General features: G+C 43.1%; 1 protein-coding gene across 9 annotated transcripts in view; it reads right to left on the bottom strand.

Moving 5' to 3' along the window:
- The window catches only part of VBP1 (VHL binding protein 1), a 39,141-nt gene extending 29,690 nt beyond the window's left edge, over positions 1–9,451 (bottom strand). For 2 of the 9 annotated variants that reach the window (XM_064426830.1, XM_064426833.1), the window contains exons 1-3: positions 9,026–9,448; positions 1,401–1,543; positions 154–229 (exon numbers count right to left, since the gene is read on the bottom strand). In XM_064426830.1, coding sequence (XP_064282900.1) covers positions 154–229; positions 1,401–1,543; positions 9,026–9,158 — 352 coding nt within the window. In that variant the 5' untranslated portion in view covers positions 9,159–9,448. Of the gene's footprint in view, positions 1–153; positions 230–1,400; positions 1,544–9,025 lie in introns of all 9 variants that reach the window. The other 7 variants (XM_064426836.1, XM_064426834.1, XM_064426837.1 and 4 more) reach the window with 5 other exon arrangements.
- Positions 9,452–16,693: the final 7,242 nt, after the last annotated feature.

The raw sequence follows: 16,693 nt of genomic DNA, 5'->3' as shown, positions 1-16,693 counted from the left end.
CAGCATTCTTGGCTGGACATTCTTTGGTGTCTCACCCAATAAAAATTAAAACATTCTTCCATTTAAATGTCATTTAGCTCCTAGTGTGCACCAATGCATGCACCATCACAGAGAAAAAAGGAGTAGTTATCTCCTTCAGTGAAAGATCCTTACCCTGCATGGCACTTTTGTCCAGGTAGTTATTTAGGTTGAACAAAGTGTTCCGGGATGCGAGATACTGGATAAAGCGCTGTTGGTGAAGAAAAAATGGAGAATGTGATTGCTGTGAGAGTCAAAAGGTAGAGGCATTTTACAGGCAAACTACACAATTTGTAACTGTTTCTAGTAACCTTTATCTATAATAGAAATTTGTTACAAGGGAAAAAAATTAAAGGAAAACCTGAAAATACTTATTAGCAAAGCTTCTGACATCCAAAAGTCAATTTGGCAAAAAAATAAACTTAAACTAAACATAGAGACATCACTGCTCATGAATAAAATACAAATAATTCCAGAAGAAGCTGCCTAGTCAACTTTATACTTTAGAACAGACAAGCTGGAAAACACAAAACAAAAATACTACTTGCATAATCCAGGCTCCTGAAGTTTGACTAGCTCAGCTGCTGTGGTGTGAAGAGCACACTATGTTTTACAGGTCATTTCAACCAAGTTCAGAGCTTTGCAGAGAGGAGGAACACCAAGGTTTCACAGCAGTTTAATGGCTGGAAAGCACTTTGAAGAATTGTCACTTCAGTGTTACCAGTGGTAAACAATCATTTCTTAGGTCAATGACCACACACAGGCTCAGGACTGTCACCTGACCAAGGTTTAGCTTTTAACATAAGGCTTGTGCAAGAGAGGCTACATTTCTAGCTCCATGTCATTGACTAGGAAGCTTTTAATAAATTGTGATGAAATAATTAAAGTGAATTAAATGCAGTAGAACAGTGCTTCAGAGGAATGTTAACAGCAACAACATATGACGACTCAGCCCATTAGATGATGTCTTGCAAAATCAGATGTCCTAGTCACCATGTTCCTCTCCCCTTCAGCAAGTATTCTTTCTTATCTGTTATTAGGTTGGCTGCACACTTATGGAGTGCTAACAAGACTCTTGTCCTGTGCTCTTAATGATAAGCACTACCCTAATGAAGTAAAGCTCATCAGAAGTCTTTCAAGCCTTTATTCTAGAGAGGTCACAGACCAACCCAGATACCTGCAGGTAAACTGAAAACACTGATATATTTTGGTATTGAAATAATGAACAACTATTTTTTTTCTTCTGGACAAATACTTTAGAGCTATCAGCAGAGGAAAAACAAAATCTTTGAAAAACTGAAATAAGCATCTAATGCTTTATAGATTGAGACAATTTTTTAAAAGCTGTCTAGTAGGCTTTAAGAGAACAAATCATGTCTTACCTCATTTCCATACATCATGAGGTGGTGTGTTGTAATTAGAGCTTTGAACACTACAACCCAGCTACTGTTTGCAGTTCTCTCAAAGAGTGTATCTGCCAACTGTGGAATATTCACATTCATTTCATTTGTGCACTGTATTAGATCTAAATTAAAGGAAAAAAAATCAAAGCATTACAATGAATTACGTGCTCAGAAGATCAACATGTTATTTAGTGGTTTTTACACTGAGAATGCATACTGGAAGCATTAACTTCAGTTCTTTGTTTAAGAAATAACTGAGGTCATTTACTCTCCTTGCTGAGATTCACTACATTTTACTGAAACACTCCAAGCATGAACTTCAAAGGCATTTCAATAATTTTAAGGAGTCTCGATATCTCATCAATAAATAACCTGTTCCATTAAAATGGAGCCCAAATTAGTCTCTGAAAGCCAGTGCGAGCTGGCTGGATGTGTGACCTTCTGGATCCTCAATGCCCGAGGCCACTCCATCTAACCAAAAAAATGAAAATCTGACAAGCAATGAAAAGCTGAGACATCCCAACCTCATGAGATCAACAGGCAGCACAACCCTTCCACTCCCAGCTAGGCCTGAGTACTCACACATGATGGCAAATGAGATGCTACAAAATACAGCTCTTTTACACCTGTAAAATACACCTCTTTTCAGTAAGAATTAAAAGCAAGAATTTGCATCTATTCACCCTTCCACTTAGCTTTAAAACACCTGATCACAAGCCTACTGAGTATTTTGTGATGGAACAGGGTAGGTCTTGGGCTTTCATACAAAAACCTCTTTGTGTCCTAGACTGACAATAAACTCAATAGCAGAACATTAACTTGGGAGGTCAGAGACAGAGAGGTTCGGGATTTTGCCTGAGATTTAGAACAAAAGGACAGGCTCCAGCAGACACATGGGAAGACACTTGCCTGAGAAGGCTGAAGTAGGTACTTGCTGAGAAAAGAGCAGAGAACTGAATCCAGGACTACTCTAAACCCCTCAAGACACGCACATCAGACATTTCTTCTCTCTCTGTGCTAAATTTGGCTCAGGTGTGATCAAAGTACACCCTAAGGACTGGGCAAGGCCAGTAAAACAAACATTTGGTTTGAAAAGCTTCCTTTGTGGCCTCTGATTTAGGCTGAGCCTGCGAGCAGCCATAGGTACAGAGCCCCTGGCTGGTCGTGCAGCCTGTCTGGAGGAGGAGCTGAAGGAGGGCAGTGCCCGGCACCGGCAGCAGCGAGTCCCGAGGTGCTGGCACCACTGACACTGCTCTGCCTCAGCAGCAGCGCCGAGACAGAGCACAGACTGTGTCATCACAGCACTTGAAATGGCAACTCAGAGCTCACACATTGATAATTCAGGACAAGATATTGCACAGAAATACTGCACTTAAAATTTACATCTTTCTAGGGCACAGAGTATATTGCAGATGGACTTGAACTAAAGATTGGTTTATTAAGAAAAAGTCCTTTGATTAAGGATTGTTGTTTAAAATAGTTTACTAACCAAAGTAATTTCAACAGAGTAAAGAATTTTAGTATCTCATCAAGGTAAAAAACTATAAAATGCAAGTTATAATAAGTTACTAATTTCATTCAGATGTCAGATTTCCAAGTACATACAAAACATGGAAGCTGGGATGAAAACTTTCACTCTTATTGGCAACACACAAAAATGCTGAAATAGCTGCACAACAAGAAGAGCACCAGAAAGCAGCTTTAAGCAAGCTATACATCAAAACCTTACTGCTGAGTAGTATTCAAATAGTTCAGTATTTACAAATGTGAACTTCTCAAAACCCAAGTAATTTGTTAGCTACTGCTCCCTACTCATGGTTATATCACCATCAGATGCCCTGACAAATTAAGAGGTACTTTAACCTAGAAGTCCAAACAGTCTATATGCAATTATTGCCCCATATAATGAAGCAACAGCCTCATCTATTGAATGAAGATCTTGTTGTGACACTTCTAAGTAGTTATTTCAAAACACACTAAGGCAACTAAGTCTTCCTAAATCCAATCAGTATATAATCAGGTATTATAGAAATACATGGAAAATACTGAGCAGTATCTAAGAGCAGCAGCTGATGTGTCTGTACTCCACACAGAAATGTTACAGGACTATTGAAAGTCCTACTCTCAGTTTATAAAAACCAACCAAGGAAAAAAACCCAATCAACAAAAATCTCATTCTCTTTCAAGAGCAATACCTATAAAACTAGGTAACAGTTGAAGAAATTCCATTGATCTGCTGAGGTCAAAGACCACACAGCTTATCGAAAATATTAATTCAGCACAAAGTCCTTTTGCTTCACATAACCAGCAAGCAAGTCAAATTTTTCACTGAAGCTTTTCAATATTAAATGTGCTTATTAAATAACAGATGAAACTAGAAGGAAGATCCAGGTTAAAAACCAAAATCTTGCTGCTCTCCAGTCAAGCTAGCTGAGGTATTTTCATTTCTATTTTGCCAGCGCTCCCCAGAGATTTCTGTCCTGTCACCTTCCCTCAAGCTAAGGCCTCCCAGCAGATGTTCCAGCAGACCCCAAGATAATGCCAACACTGGGAGATGCTTTGCACATTCCAATGTCTGTGACTGCTATTGAGAGTTCTTACAGCGCTGCTTGGGCACAATGTGAAAGGAATCCTACTGTTAGCACCTGCATGAAGTGCTCTAACTGGAGAGCTCTCCTTTCCTTAAGCCCTACATCCATAAACCAAGTCTTGCTTTATGCCAGAATAAAGGTTTACTTCCACGAGAAGCCACACTCTTCTGTCAAGTGTCAGTAACAGAGTGAAGCTGACAGAGCTCTGCTGTATTTGAGAAGTTCTTTTGTTATTGTTTCATTCTCAAGTGCGGACACTTCTGTGTAAGGTACGTGTCTGTCCATTTCAAAAGGCAACCAAAATTAAATACTTCCCATAGGCAGGGCCACCAGGAGTCCAATTCAAGCTGTGGCTCAGTGAGCTGCCACCCCATGCACTCGAGACATGCTGAGGACAACACTCACTGGCTGCCCTGAAGACAATTTTTACAGGGGGTACTCAGCACAGTGTGGTCTTTGACTCCAAACCTCCTTCAACACTGAAGCACAAAAGTCACAGTTACCAACACTGGAGAACACATGCTTAGACAAACAAAATGCCTCTGAAATGCTAAACTAAGCAAAACATGTCAGTGCATTTTATAGGTCAAAACTGAACTTTCTTAAGAGCATGTTGTAAAAGACCAAGTTTAAAAATAAGGCTACTTGGGGTAATTAAAAAGATATACTATTTTACAACTAGCAATAAAAATAAAGCTGGCATTATATTTTAATCCCACAATTGAGATACATAAAAAGAAATGCAAGTGCCATTTCTCTAACATGATTCTTCTAAGCCTGCAATGGGAATATCTATATAGAGACAACTGCAAGGATCTATTTCAGCTGGTGGCACAGAAGGAAGAGGCTGTTATCCCCATACAGCTGGAAGTACAAAGGAACACATGCACCTGAGAGACTGACAGCTGGGCAACAGTAACATGGATGTTGGCAGCAAAAACTGGAATGAAATGCACAGGGTGAGTGATGCTCATTTTCTTATCGCAGTACTTATATAAACACTTCACAACTCAAAGCATTTTGCCAATTACCCAGAGGAATCATTTCAACTACAAGTGAAACTGCAGCACTATTTCTAGAATGGAATTTAGAAACACGTTAACATCACACGGGGAAAAAAAAGAAAAAGAAAAAGAAAATAAATAAATAAATCTAACAGCTTTAAACCAGAAGAGTACCACAGGGGCTTTCAAGCAGCCTGAAGAGCTGTGAGAATCTCAGTGCCTAGAGGAGTGCTTAGTACTTCTTTTCCACAACTCATCTGAAATACTGGCACCTCATCTATGAAGCTACACAGCCCTTCAGAGGACAGCATGTATAAATCCAGATATTAAAAACAAAATAAAAAAATATATATCAGGTTTTTGGAAAAGTCTCAGCCAGGCACTGACAAAAACTGACATAATTTTTAACTTTTAAGTAATAGGAAAAGGCATAATTTTCTTGAGTCAGAAATCTCTCTCAAGAGAGCTGTAAATACATAAGATAAAGACAAGCAAAATAGTTTAATATTCATGTATTTCTTCCATTTTGTCACAGGACTGAAATTCCTTTAAGACAGATATAAGAAGTAAGACCATTTTCCTGAGTCCCAGCAGTCTTAAAAAAATACACTCTCTTCTAGAAAGTTGCATCATAGATGGCACATTACAAAAATGTAAAACATCAGAGCCACTTCAGCCAACTTTCTCAATGTAGCCAAGGAATGCAACAATTTTTGCTGGAAGACTTCAAACACAGCACTCAACTGTTACAAACATTGTTATGCCCGTGTTTGCTCATAGTGAACATTTGAGAGCAATCTTTAAATTTCAATTATATATTAACAGCTAAATCTGCATTTTGAGTTACTTTATCACAAACAAAGCAATTCAGCTATTCTGTCCCACTCCCCCACTAGACAAGGATACAGGACAGACAGCCCATAATATTTTAAGAAAAACTATATACATTTATAGATCTCCACAATATTAACTATTTTTTTTCATTCAAGTTAAATTTCCTCAATTATTATACTGAAAAACTTCACAAATTGCTGAAGAACTTCAAATGAATGACAGCCACTGGTCTGTGTAAAGGGTTCAAGAAAATGCCTTTGTCCTGTAGCACAACGTGCACATCTCTGCAAGAACTCTGCATCAGCATTCACTTGACAGTCAAAAGCTCAGGTTGCCTGAGAAGAAAAAATGGGCAGTACCAGAATTACAGTGCCCAGAATTACCACTTCTTAGAAGGTTTCCAAAGCTTGTATACATATGGGAGTTTTAAGTTTTGATTAGCAACATTAACTACCTTCCCCTCCCCTGTGCTTCTAAAGTGGGCTGCACACAAGTTAAACAGAAGCTATTTTTTCATTACTATGTTAATTTAAAAGTTTAAGCTGCAATTAATTTAGGGGTTTGTTTTTTCCAAGTTTTGGTCTACACACAAGTCTACTCTGCCAGTTACCAGCCTGGCTACAGTTTTAATTTATTTTCTTGTGATTCTTCAGCAGTTGGACAAGAGGAGGTTTGCCTTCAAAAGAGTAACAGCCCCACTGTGCTGTAACCCAGACTCTGAAGGCTGAGGGAGTGACAGAACTCCCACTAGGAAAGAAGAGACAAAACCTTCAGGTGCTCCACTATATAACATTTTATATTATCCAAAAATATTACAAAATACTACAGAAATAGATCTGTTTACTTATTTAGGACACCATGACCTACTTTAAAAGGTAAATCCCCAAGTATTCCCATTGACACTGCTTGGGTTTTTGGGGTGGATCTTTTGTGGGTGTTTTTTCACTCTTAAGGTAAAATATGACTATACTACTCATCAGTTAGTAGTCAGACAAACCACCAGACTCTTAAATACTCACACTGACTGCATATGTAACACTTCTGTAAAAACCTATATTGTAATACCACTTTTTTTTTTTTGCTGAGGAAACTTGGCAATAAGGGGATTTTAAGAATTAATCTGAACAGAGGGCACAAACTGATACTCTTCCACAATCCCTGATACAACTGCAGCAACTCTCAAAAAATTGTTCCTGGTAAAGCTTTTCCCTGAGCAGCAGTTAGAAATAATACCAGATGGTGTAGCATTTTGAATGACACACACACACAGTGACCAGAGTACAACACCAGAGTTTTACATTAAATCCAAGCTATATTTTCCTTCATAATGTACTTTAATTGGGAAGTACTTGCACTGTATCTTGGAAAAGCATACTGTATGACATTTTTTTCCCAGAGACTGCAGTATTTTGTATCTACCTGCTCACATATAATACAAGTAAGCCTTATGTACAAGTGAAAAAATAAAAATGCCACTCAAAGGGCTGCAGATGTTTGAAAAGCAGTGCCTGGGTAGGCTCAATGAGGAGAGGAGCATGTTCATTGGGATTTTTTTAACCCCTTACAGACATATTTAAGGTACCATATTTCACTTTTTTTTTTTTATGCCTACTCCACCAAAGCATTCCTCTATTTCAGATACCAAGTGACAATAAGATTTTTGTCTTAGGCCAAAGTCTGAGCAAATGAGTTACACCAGAATACAGAACTCATCTGGCACAGAAGGGGACTGTCAGGAGACTGACTGACAGCTCTAAACAGCCTGGGATTAAAAGGAACTTGGTCATCAAAAGGCATTCTCAGGTTAAGAATTGTTCCACCTTTCCATTTTCATATTTTGTAAGGGTGACTTACAGCAGATGACATTATTTCAATATTTTCAAACAACACACTACCTCTTTTAGGATTCAGAACCTTTCAAACTATTGAGCAAACTGTCACCACTTTCTGGCTTCCTGTTATGTTGCCATTTCTGGACTCAAAGGTTACCTCACTGAACTTGTACCACAGGCAGAACACAAGACCAGAAGAAATAAGGTAACTTTAGAAAGGTATCTTTAGAAAACAAATTGTCAGTTACCCAGTTTTAAGGCTTTTCATTTCAACACAATAGCTGCAATGTTCACTACTGTAGCTGGATGCCACCCATTCAGATCAGTAACAAATGAAATATAAATTGGGCTGGTTTTAACTGTGTGATCCACACCAAAAGCTCTCACACCAGCCAGTACGAGCAGACCAGTGTCACGGGTCACACATCCCAGCTATGCTCAAACAATGTAACCCAGAACACTTCTGCCGAGAGCCTGAACCAGCAGCACCTTTAGTACCATCAACTTGTATGAATCCTGCAGAACTGCCCGCCTGTCTTTGAAGAAACCAGCAAAAGGCTTCAAGCCTTTTTTCCACTCTTTAATGGAAACACACACACATTTATTTCGCTTTTACAAGCTGGAGAGCGGGTATGCTACAGAACGTACAAGGTTTGTGCACTTTTGAGCAATCAAACAGGAACTTCAATTGCTACTCTGCTACTAAAGCGGAGCAACACCACTGATACTTCTGTAGACTTCAGAGGTAACTGCATCTTTTGGTATGGAGAAAAAGGCTTTAACACACTGAGTTTAAGCGTATTAAAGCGGCAACATACTCTCATCCAAAGAAATGCACTGATCAACCTATGCCCTTCCCTCTACCTCGCTTTTAATCTTTTACCTCCTTTCATGAGCCGTAAAACAGATAATTATGGTATTTCGGGAAACGTTCGAATTGTTTAAACGGCTATAGTCCACGGGATGCACGGAAGGCCTAAACAGTGCTTAAAAAAATTAAATTCTGTCTTGTAACAGTTAAGATACCTTTTCCCCAGGTGCCGGATTAATAAGCACCACTGTATCCAGAGCACAAGAGCTAAGCAGCTCTCACCGGGAACAGCTCATGAGCCGGGAATATTTTTGCTCCCCGGGCGCGACCAGGTGTTACAAGCCTCGCTCCCTCCACGTGGAAAATAAGTTCGGGAGATCACACCAGTGGGGTCCACCCAGATTCACAGGACACCCCCCTGCAGGTGCAAGCGGCCGGCTCTCCCCTCTCCCGCCCGCGGCCGCGCCGACCGGCTGCCCGAGCTCGGAGCCCAGCTCCGGGCCCACCCGGCCCCGCCGCAGCTCCTACTCACAGTCCAGGTGCTTCTTCTTGGGGCCCATCACCTCGTGGGTCGTCGCCTTGCACACAGCCTTGGCGACGGCCGAGCCGGTCACACTGTGCTGCGCCGCCGTGATGCGGTCGGTGATCGACTGCCCCGACATCATCGCCGCGGCCCTGGCGGCGGCTCCGCCGCGGTGCCCCCGCAAGGCCGGGACGGCGGCTCTCCTGCGGCCGGGGGCGAGCGCAGCCTCCCGGAGGAAGGGCGCCGGCGGCTCCCTCCGGCGGGAGCGCTCGCCGGGCTCCGCCTCAGCGGCTCCTCTCGGCCGCCGCCGGGGCTCTTCCCGCTGCTCCGCGGAGGAGCGGCGGCGATCGCTCGGCTCCCAGCCCCGCTCGGCGCTGCCGCCTCCGCCCGCGGGTGCGCCCCGGCTTTCCCTTTCACATTACGCTCACAGACAAAATGGCGGCGGCCGCGGCGTCAGGTGACCGCGCGCCCGCCCCGCTCCCGCCCCGCCGCTGCCGAGCGGGGCCGGGGCCCGGCTGGGTCCGGGCCGGGACAGGAACGGGAGCGGAACGGGGCCGGGAGCGGGAAGGGAAGCGGAGTAGGAGCCGGGGCCGCCCCCCACGCCGGGCCTCAGGTGTCCGCGGGCGGTGGGACCCACCCCCGCAGCGCCGAGGCGCTCCGTGACTCGCCGCCCCCAGCACCGGAAAATCACAGAATCAATTTGGGATGGAAAAGACCTCTGCGATCACTGATCCCAGGCTGTGACCGACCACCACCATGTCCACCACACCCCGGCGCTGAGTCTTTTCTTAAACACCTCAGGGCCGGTGACTCCACCACCTCCCTGGGCAGCCCATTCCAATGTCTAATCACGTTTTGTGTGAAGAAATTCCTCCAAATGCCCAGCCTAAACCCGCCCTGGTGCAGCTGCAGAGTACGATCTCTCGCTCTGTCGCTATCTGCCGGGCAGACGAGGCCACTCCCCGGCTGGCTGCCGCCTCCTTTCGGGGAATTGCCGCCGCTCTTTGTTCGCGGGTGGCTGTGGGCGCAGCCCGACCCGCCGGGCCCTCACGGCGGGACAGGCGAGAGCGGGGCCGTGCAGGACCGGGGGAACGCCGGACATGAGGTTTTCATCGCCGATCACAGCCGTGTGCCCTGGAACGGACCTCTGGGATAGTCTAGTTCCACCTTCCTGCCACGGGCAGGGGCACCTGCTAGACGCGGTTACACTAGTTTGTGTGGTGATGAGTTTTCTTTTCTCTTGCAGACTTTACTTTCAGAAGCATCATCTTGGGGGTAAAAAATAGCCCAACCTCCCATGCTGAGCCTGTTTCAAGGACTGTACAGGCATTTAGTTTGGAAAAGACCTCTGAGCTCATTGAGTCAAAGCCAAGCCCACCACTGAAACTGTCACCGAGCGGTGCCACATTTATCTGTCCTGTAAATCCCCCCATGATTGGTGACTCCACCGCTGTCCTGTGGAGCCTGTTCCTGGCTTGACAACACTTTTGGTGAAGAAATTTTTCATACTCTCCCGTCTAAACCTCCCCTGGCACAACTGGAGGCTAATTGCTCTTGTCCTGTCACTTGTGGTTTGGGAGAAGAGCCTGAACCACGGCCTGGGTGCCGCGGAGCACTGCTCACATGTAGCCAAACCACTGGTGGGTTTCAAAACATTTCCAGCTACTGATACCCAGCACAACCCTGTGAGGGTTGCCGTGAGGGAAATCCATCCCAGGCAGACCCAGTGCTGTGACAAAAGAATGCAGCATCACTACTACTCAGTCAGAACAAACATTTCCCAGGCCCTTCCACAGAGGAGTATTTTTTTAACTTCTGTATTTATAGTACACTAATATAAGTGTGAACACTCATACAAACAGAAGATAGAACACGGCAATAGTTATTTTTACTCTGAAGTAAAAATACAAAAAGTAAGGAGAGTAAAAAGTAGGCAGTTGAATACAAGTGTTATAAACAAAAATCTATCAGCTTCTGACAGTCAACTCATATTTCAGGGTGCTGATTAAAGCTGTATTGCTTACATTATCCCTAAAGTGAAACATGCCATAAATATGTGGGTAGACTGCCACAACACCAACCGCCTGCTATTGCAGTACACGTATAAAAGCATAAAGCAGGACACACTTGCATTCACAGTACTTTGTATTTCACTAGTACATAAAACTTATGTCTTTTTATAATATTTGTGTGGTACAGAAGGCTTTTCTTAGGTACTTCAGCATATTTCTTATGGACCATGACGGGGAACAAGGACTACTGAAATATCTTCTTACCAGCTTATGCTGCATACTTAAACCATCTTTGTACCCAGCACAAAGGTTTATGCATTCTCATTAACTGCTGTCCCCTGTCCTTTAACTCCCATTCTGTGGGTTTCTTCTACTCCACCAAATGTTCATAAGAACAGGCTAAAGTTTGAGCCCATCTTTCAAGATGGGTGCTCAGGGCAGGAGAAGCAGTGTGTGAAGTTCTTGGGCACCAACACCAGCTTGGTTTGTGTCATCATTGCAGTCACTCAGTTCCTGGTGAAACTCGCTCTTTTTCAGCCCAGTTCATTCCTGGTGGTTGTTCCCACTGTGGTGAGTATGGAGCACTCACCTTGGCATCTTCCTGGCTGTGTCCAGAACAGTCCATGGCCAGGACCTGGTTTTGCCATATCAAAACCAGCCACCACCCTCTCTGCCAGGGGGATTTAACTTGATTGCAGCAGTTTTCACATCCATGAATGACCAGTGTGATGGTCTCCATGGTCAGGTCCCCTCCTTGATCATGAGCCCATCTGTATATTCAGCTGGTGTGGCATTCACATTCTCTGAACAGAGAGAGACATAATTCTCTCTCTCAAGTTTTTCCCTAGAGAAGCACAGAGGGAAAACAATTTTTATCACTGCTTGCTACTCCTACTGTTTTGCACATGTGGAATGTGTTAAGAAGATTGTTTCCCTGAAAGAATTTAGTAATTAGATTCTAGTAGATTGTTTGTTAATTAACCTATCAAGTCCAAACTGTGTAGACTGTCAGTCTGCAGACAGTCACGAGTTTTTGAGTTAGTAGTAAGTATAATATAATATACTCTAGTATCTCTCTTTAATATAGTTGTAATGTAATATAGTATAGTTTTAATAAAACAATTGTTCAGCCTTCTGAATCATGACTCAGTCGTGATTGTCAGTCATTTTCCTTCATCAAGAGCACCCTGTTTTTACTATAAGCTGGAGGGATGGGGAAAAAATTTAAATTGAATTCCAGTACACAGCACAACCCTATGAGGGAAGATCAACTCCATTCCAGCCAGACCCAATAAATGCAAAGAGAACAACAAAGGCGAGCAGGGTCAGCAGCAGAGATGTGTCTTTTGATACCATTGAAAAGCACAATAACACTGAACAAATATTAGTGAATGAACTGGGGTGTGTAATGTTGTTAATGAAGGATTTCTATAGACCTAAGGACATAAATGCATTAATACATGGTCACTGATATTAAATTATTGAACATTTCCTGTGCTGGGAAAAGTTACAAGCTCTTCAGTCTCACTGGCAGCAGGCAATTTCCAGCTGCCTTATTTTTGTTTTAAGGCTTGTAGTTTCTGAGGAAAAAAGTGATCTTGAATCTTCAAAGCCTGAGGGAACATCAAAACAGTAAGAAGAGATGGAAAGATTAAATACACATTACAAATGTCTACATCTCTTTGGGCCTGTCTAAACAGGGAAGTTCTTTTGCAATCAAGGAGGGTGTGAGCTGAAGCACAGCAGCCATTCTGTACTACCTCCTTCCCCAGCAGGGACTCAATTTATTCTGTTTCAGAAAGCCTAAATTCCACATAAAAGTGCCTGAGTTGAGTGTTTGCCTTAGCCATGCTTCTGTCTTTACTCCATGTGCTGGCCAGGCCCAAATCTGAGTTCAAATGTCCCTCTTCAGTCAGTGCATTGACCTGGGCTCAGGCCATCCTGTGCACCCCCTGGATGGCTGCAGGTAGAATCACAGAATCATTTAGGTTGGAAATTACCTTTAAGATCATTAAGTCCAGCCATTAACCCAGTATTGCCACAGCCACCACTAGACCATGTGCCACATCTACACAGCTTTCAAATATCTCCAGGAATGGTGCCTCCACCACTGTCCTGGGCAACCTGTTCCAATGCTTGACAACCCTTTTGGTAAAGAAATTTTTTTAATATCAAACCTGACCCTCCTCTGGCACAACTTGAGGCTATTTCCTCTTGTCCTGTCCCTTGTTACTTGGAGGAAAAATGTGTTCTTCAGGCCCTGATGTCTGCCCAGGCTAATGCAAAAAGCCTTGCTCGTGGCCACTGTCCTGCACCTATGCTTTAGTTCATTTTAGTAAAGATGAAAAGTGGAAATTATATGTACAATTTACATCTCATTCATTTTGCTGCCTTCTGTTTACTACAGGGCAGGTAATGAAGGCATCAGACAGGAAATGTGGTCCAGGCTTGGATGCATATAAATAGTGCTTGGGGAGAGTGGCAGTGGAGGGAATGGATGGTTCTGGGCTTCTGCCATGGCTGAATGACTCAGAAATGAGGGAAATGAGTATTTTACCAATGAGTAGTGAGTGTGCTGTGGGCTGACTCTACCTACAGCCCCGGGAATGCAAACAGTTTAGCAGCAGGTTTGTCAATAAATACCATCTGCTCAGCAGCACTGAATCCAAAATAGAGCAGAACCTACCTTACTGGAGGCTGTTGTTTTGCTGATAGAGTTGAGATAAAAAATCACAACTCATTTTTTTTTAATACTGTGATTGTGATCTGAAATTATAAAACTAAATTTATTCAGGCTTGCTCAATCCCAGTTTAAACCCAGGAGAGTTAAAATATTGTCATCAGCATTTTTCCTGGTGGCCAGTAAGATATCTGCATGGAGGAGTGAGCTGTAAACAAGGCTGCTTCTCTCACAGTTCAGGCACTGAAGTGTCTGAGCAACACCTTGATTCCACACTGCCTGCAAGGGAAGGAAACAAACCACGGCAGCAGCAGATTTGGGATTCCAGGGGGCTGAGGTGGGCTTGAGGCTGATTTCCTGACCCAGCACTCCAGTCATGAACAATGAGTGAATTGTCCCAGCCTTTCTCCATACAGGGGCACCAAGAATTCTTCTTGACTACCAGTTTTCCATGAGCTTTGCCAAAGCAGAGTGCTTTGGGGATCATTACTGCTGTCAGGTGTGGTTAAAATTGGATGAGGAGGTTTCTGGGAGAGAAACAAGGCATCAGCATCATCTATAAAGCCTAATACCAGGGGTTTCAATGTTATTTAACTAATTCTTACCTGAACAGAGACATGACAGGAAAAACTCACACACTGTTGTCCAGCTTGGATTTATGGGTACCATATTCTGCCAGTCTCTTTTAAAGATCTTTGTTTCCCTCTTCCAAGTTGTAAAATGTTGATAAGAAATTGAGCTCCAGAACTGGGACCCTCTATAGCTGGATTCATTCAAACCTTGAAAAAGTGCAAAATATAAGAACATCAGATCATGAGTCCCTTCCTCCAGGACCTCACCTCAAGACACCCTGAGCAGTGACCAGGTTTGTCTCAGGGCTGGTTTTGGAGCCCACAAGATGCTAAAATTGTACACAATCCCTGGGCCTTTAAGCCCCTTTTCCAAGCACCCTGCAGACATGTCATTTATGCTGAGCAGTGTAGGAGTGCTAAAGCCACACACTGTTGTCACCTCTCCTGTCACATGAGGGAAGAAGGTCTCACTTCTCTGTCCCTCTCATTCAGCCCCTGCCGAGGAGCAGTGGCTGGGGCAGGACTTGGCCCTGGAAGCTGTCTCTTCTCTTCCCAGCCACCTCCAACTTCTGCCTCTCAAACTTGACTGCTGGTGAAGTTTGAGCTTTTAAATTGCTGGCTTTGTATAGAGAAGAGAGAAAAGAAAGAGGAAAAGAAAGAATGGGAAGGAAAAACTAATCTGAAGTTATGCCATGGTTGCAAAAAGTGCTGGGAGGCAGAAAGGCAGAACTCCCGTGGCTCCCATTGCAGCAGCTGGTTGCTGTTCCTGCCCTTAGGCTCCTCGTGTTCTTGCAGGTGTATGGCTGTCAATAACAACAGATTTGAGAAGATTTATGATTTATTTCTGAAGTACGTCCTTGTGAAAAAGTTTCTATTTGGTGAAGAAGCTGTTCTGGTTCCATCTACTGAGAAATTGACCAAGGTTCATGGAAGTCTCCTTTGCCTGACCTCTTTGTTTAACGTTACAATTCAATGTTTTTTTTAAAAGGGGAAACAAAATATGATGCAATTGGTGTAATACAATTATTCCTGGTTTAGTCTGTTACTTCCTGAGTAGGTTTATGAGAAGGGTTTTGAAAAGCAGGAACTGAGTAAGGTATCTCATACAAATTTAGGCTCGAGGTTTAGACTTGGAAAATTAGTCTTGGTTTAAGGGGGAAGGGATCAGTTTTGGCTTTGGGACTGTCCCAGGACAAACCTTGTTTATCTTCCAGAACCATACATGTGTGTGTGTGTGTGTGTGTGAGTGTGTGTGTGTGTACACTGGGCAATTCTGATACAGTCACTGCTGGTGTTAGCAGACAATTACACTTAAGTGTAATTGTCACCTGAGGAAATGGCATTGCTGCCCTGCTCCAAACATTTCAGAGGGTTTGGGTTGATGACCAGTGTATTCATTCATTGTTTCCATCACCTTGGTGTTCATTCCAGGGGCCTGTCTGTGAGAGGCGACTCGGGGTGATAAGACAAGGTGTGAGGCAGATGCTGGAGCTGTTTTGGAAACCTCAGAGACTGCACCTTGGAGAACCCTTGGTCAGGACCAGGAGAGCCATTCCCTGCTTTTACACTCATCGTTTTAACTATAGACCAAATAAAACCTGCAGAAGCAAGAAAGCTAAAATCATCAGCCTAATAAAATTATACAAATTGTGGACCAAAGCAGATTCCCAATGTTTCCGTCCCTGCCAAGGAGAAGGAGCATACCTGGCTTGGGGAAAAGGATCTGGGGAGAGTGTGTGTGTGTGGGGGGGGGGGCTGTGCCATGGCAACAGAGGAAGGAGCTAGCAGCACAGCCTCCAAAAAAATATAGCACTGCCAATGGAAATCAATCTTGTATTAAAATCAGTTTAAAGCACTCCTGGAAATTGCAGCCCATCAGGCATTAGTTTCATACCAAATAAATAAATAAATGGGAACAAAAAATAACAATAAAAATGAGACATTTGGCTAAGCAGGAATAAAGAGGTACAAATCTGCAGATACTTATAAAGGAAAGTCTTCCATTTCAGTTCCTTAAGTGTGTCAGTGAAATGGAAGATAAGGGCAGCACATACCTTTTATCTAGAGTTGCAAAAAAAACCCCCTGAACAAACCAGAAAAAGGCATGGACAAATGAGCTTAGGCACTTGTGAGATGCCATCAAGGCATTTCACTGTGTTACTAAGTGCTCAAAAGCCTCTGAAAAGCTGATCCTGAAAGGGAGACACAGAATTAGATGCAAACAGTAGAATTACAAGTATTTTGAAATTGAAATGCTTGTTTGCAACACCTTGCTGATAGAAGGAGTGCCAAATCAATGACATTGAAACATGGTGGTTTCAAAATTGTCCAGGAGATTTTTTTTTTGTGGGACTAATTTTTTTTATATAAACTGAAATAAACCAAATAAAGATACTTGAATTTAGAATTTAGC

The sequence above is a fragment of the Passer domesticus genome, chromosome 7 (assembly GCF_036417665.1).
Source record: "Passer domesticus isolate bPasDom1 chromosome 7, bPasDom1.hap1, whole genome shotgun sequence".
Taxonomy (NCBI): domain Eukaryota; kingdom Metazoa; phylum Chordata; class Aves; order Passeriformes; family Passeridae; genus Passer; species Passer domesticus.
Note: the sequence above shows the minus strand (reverse complement) of the source record. Positions and strands in the feature narration are given on the sequence as shown.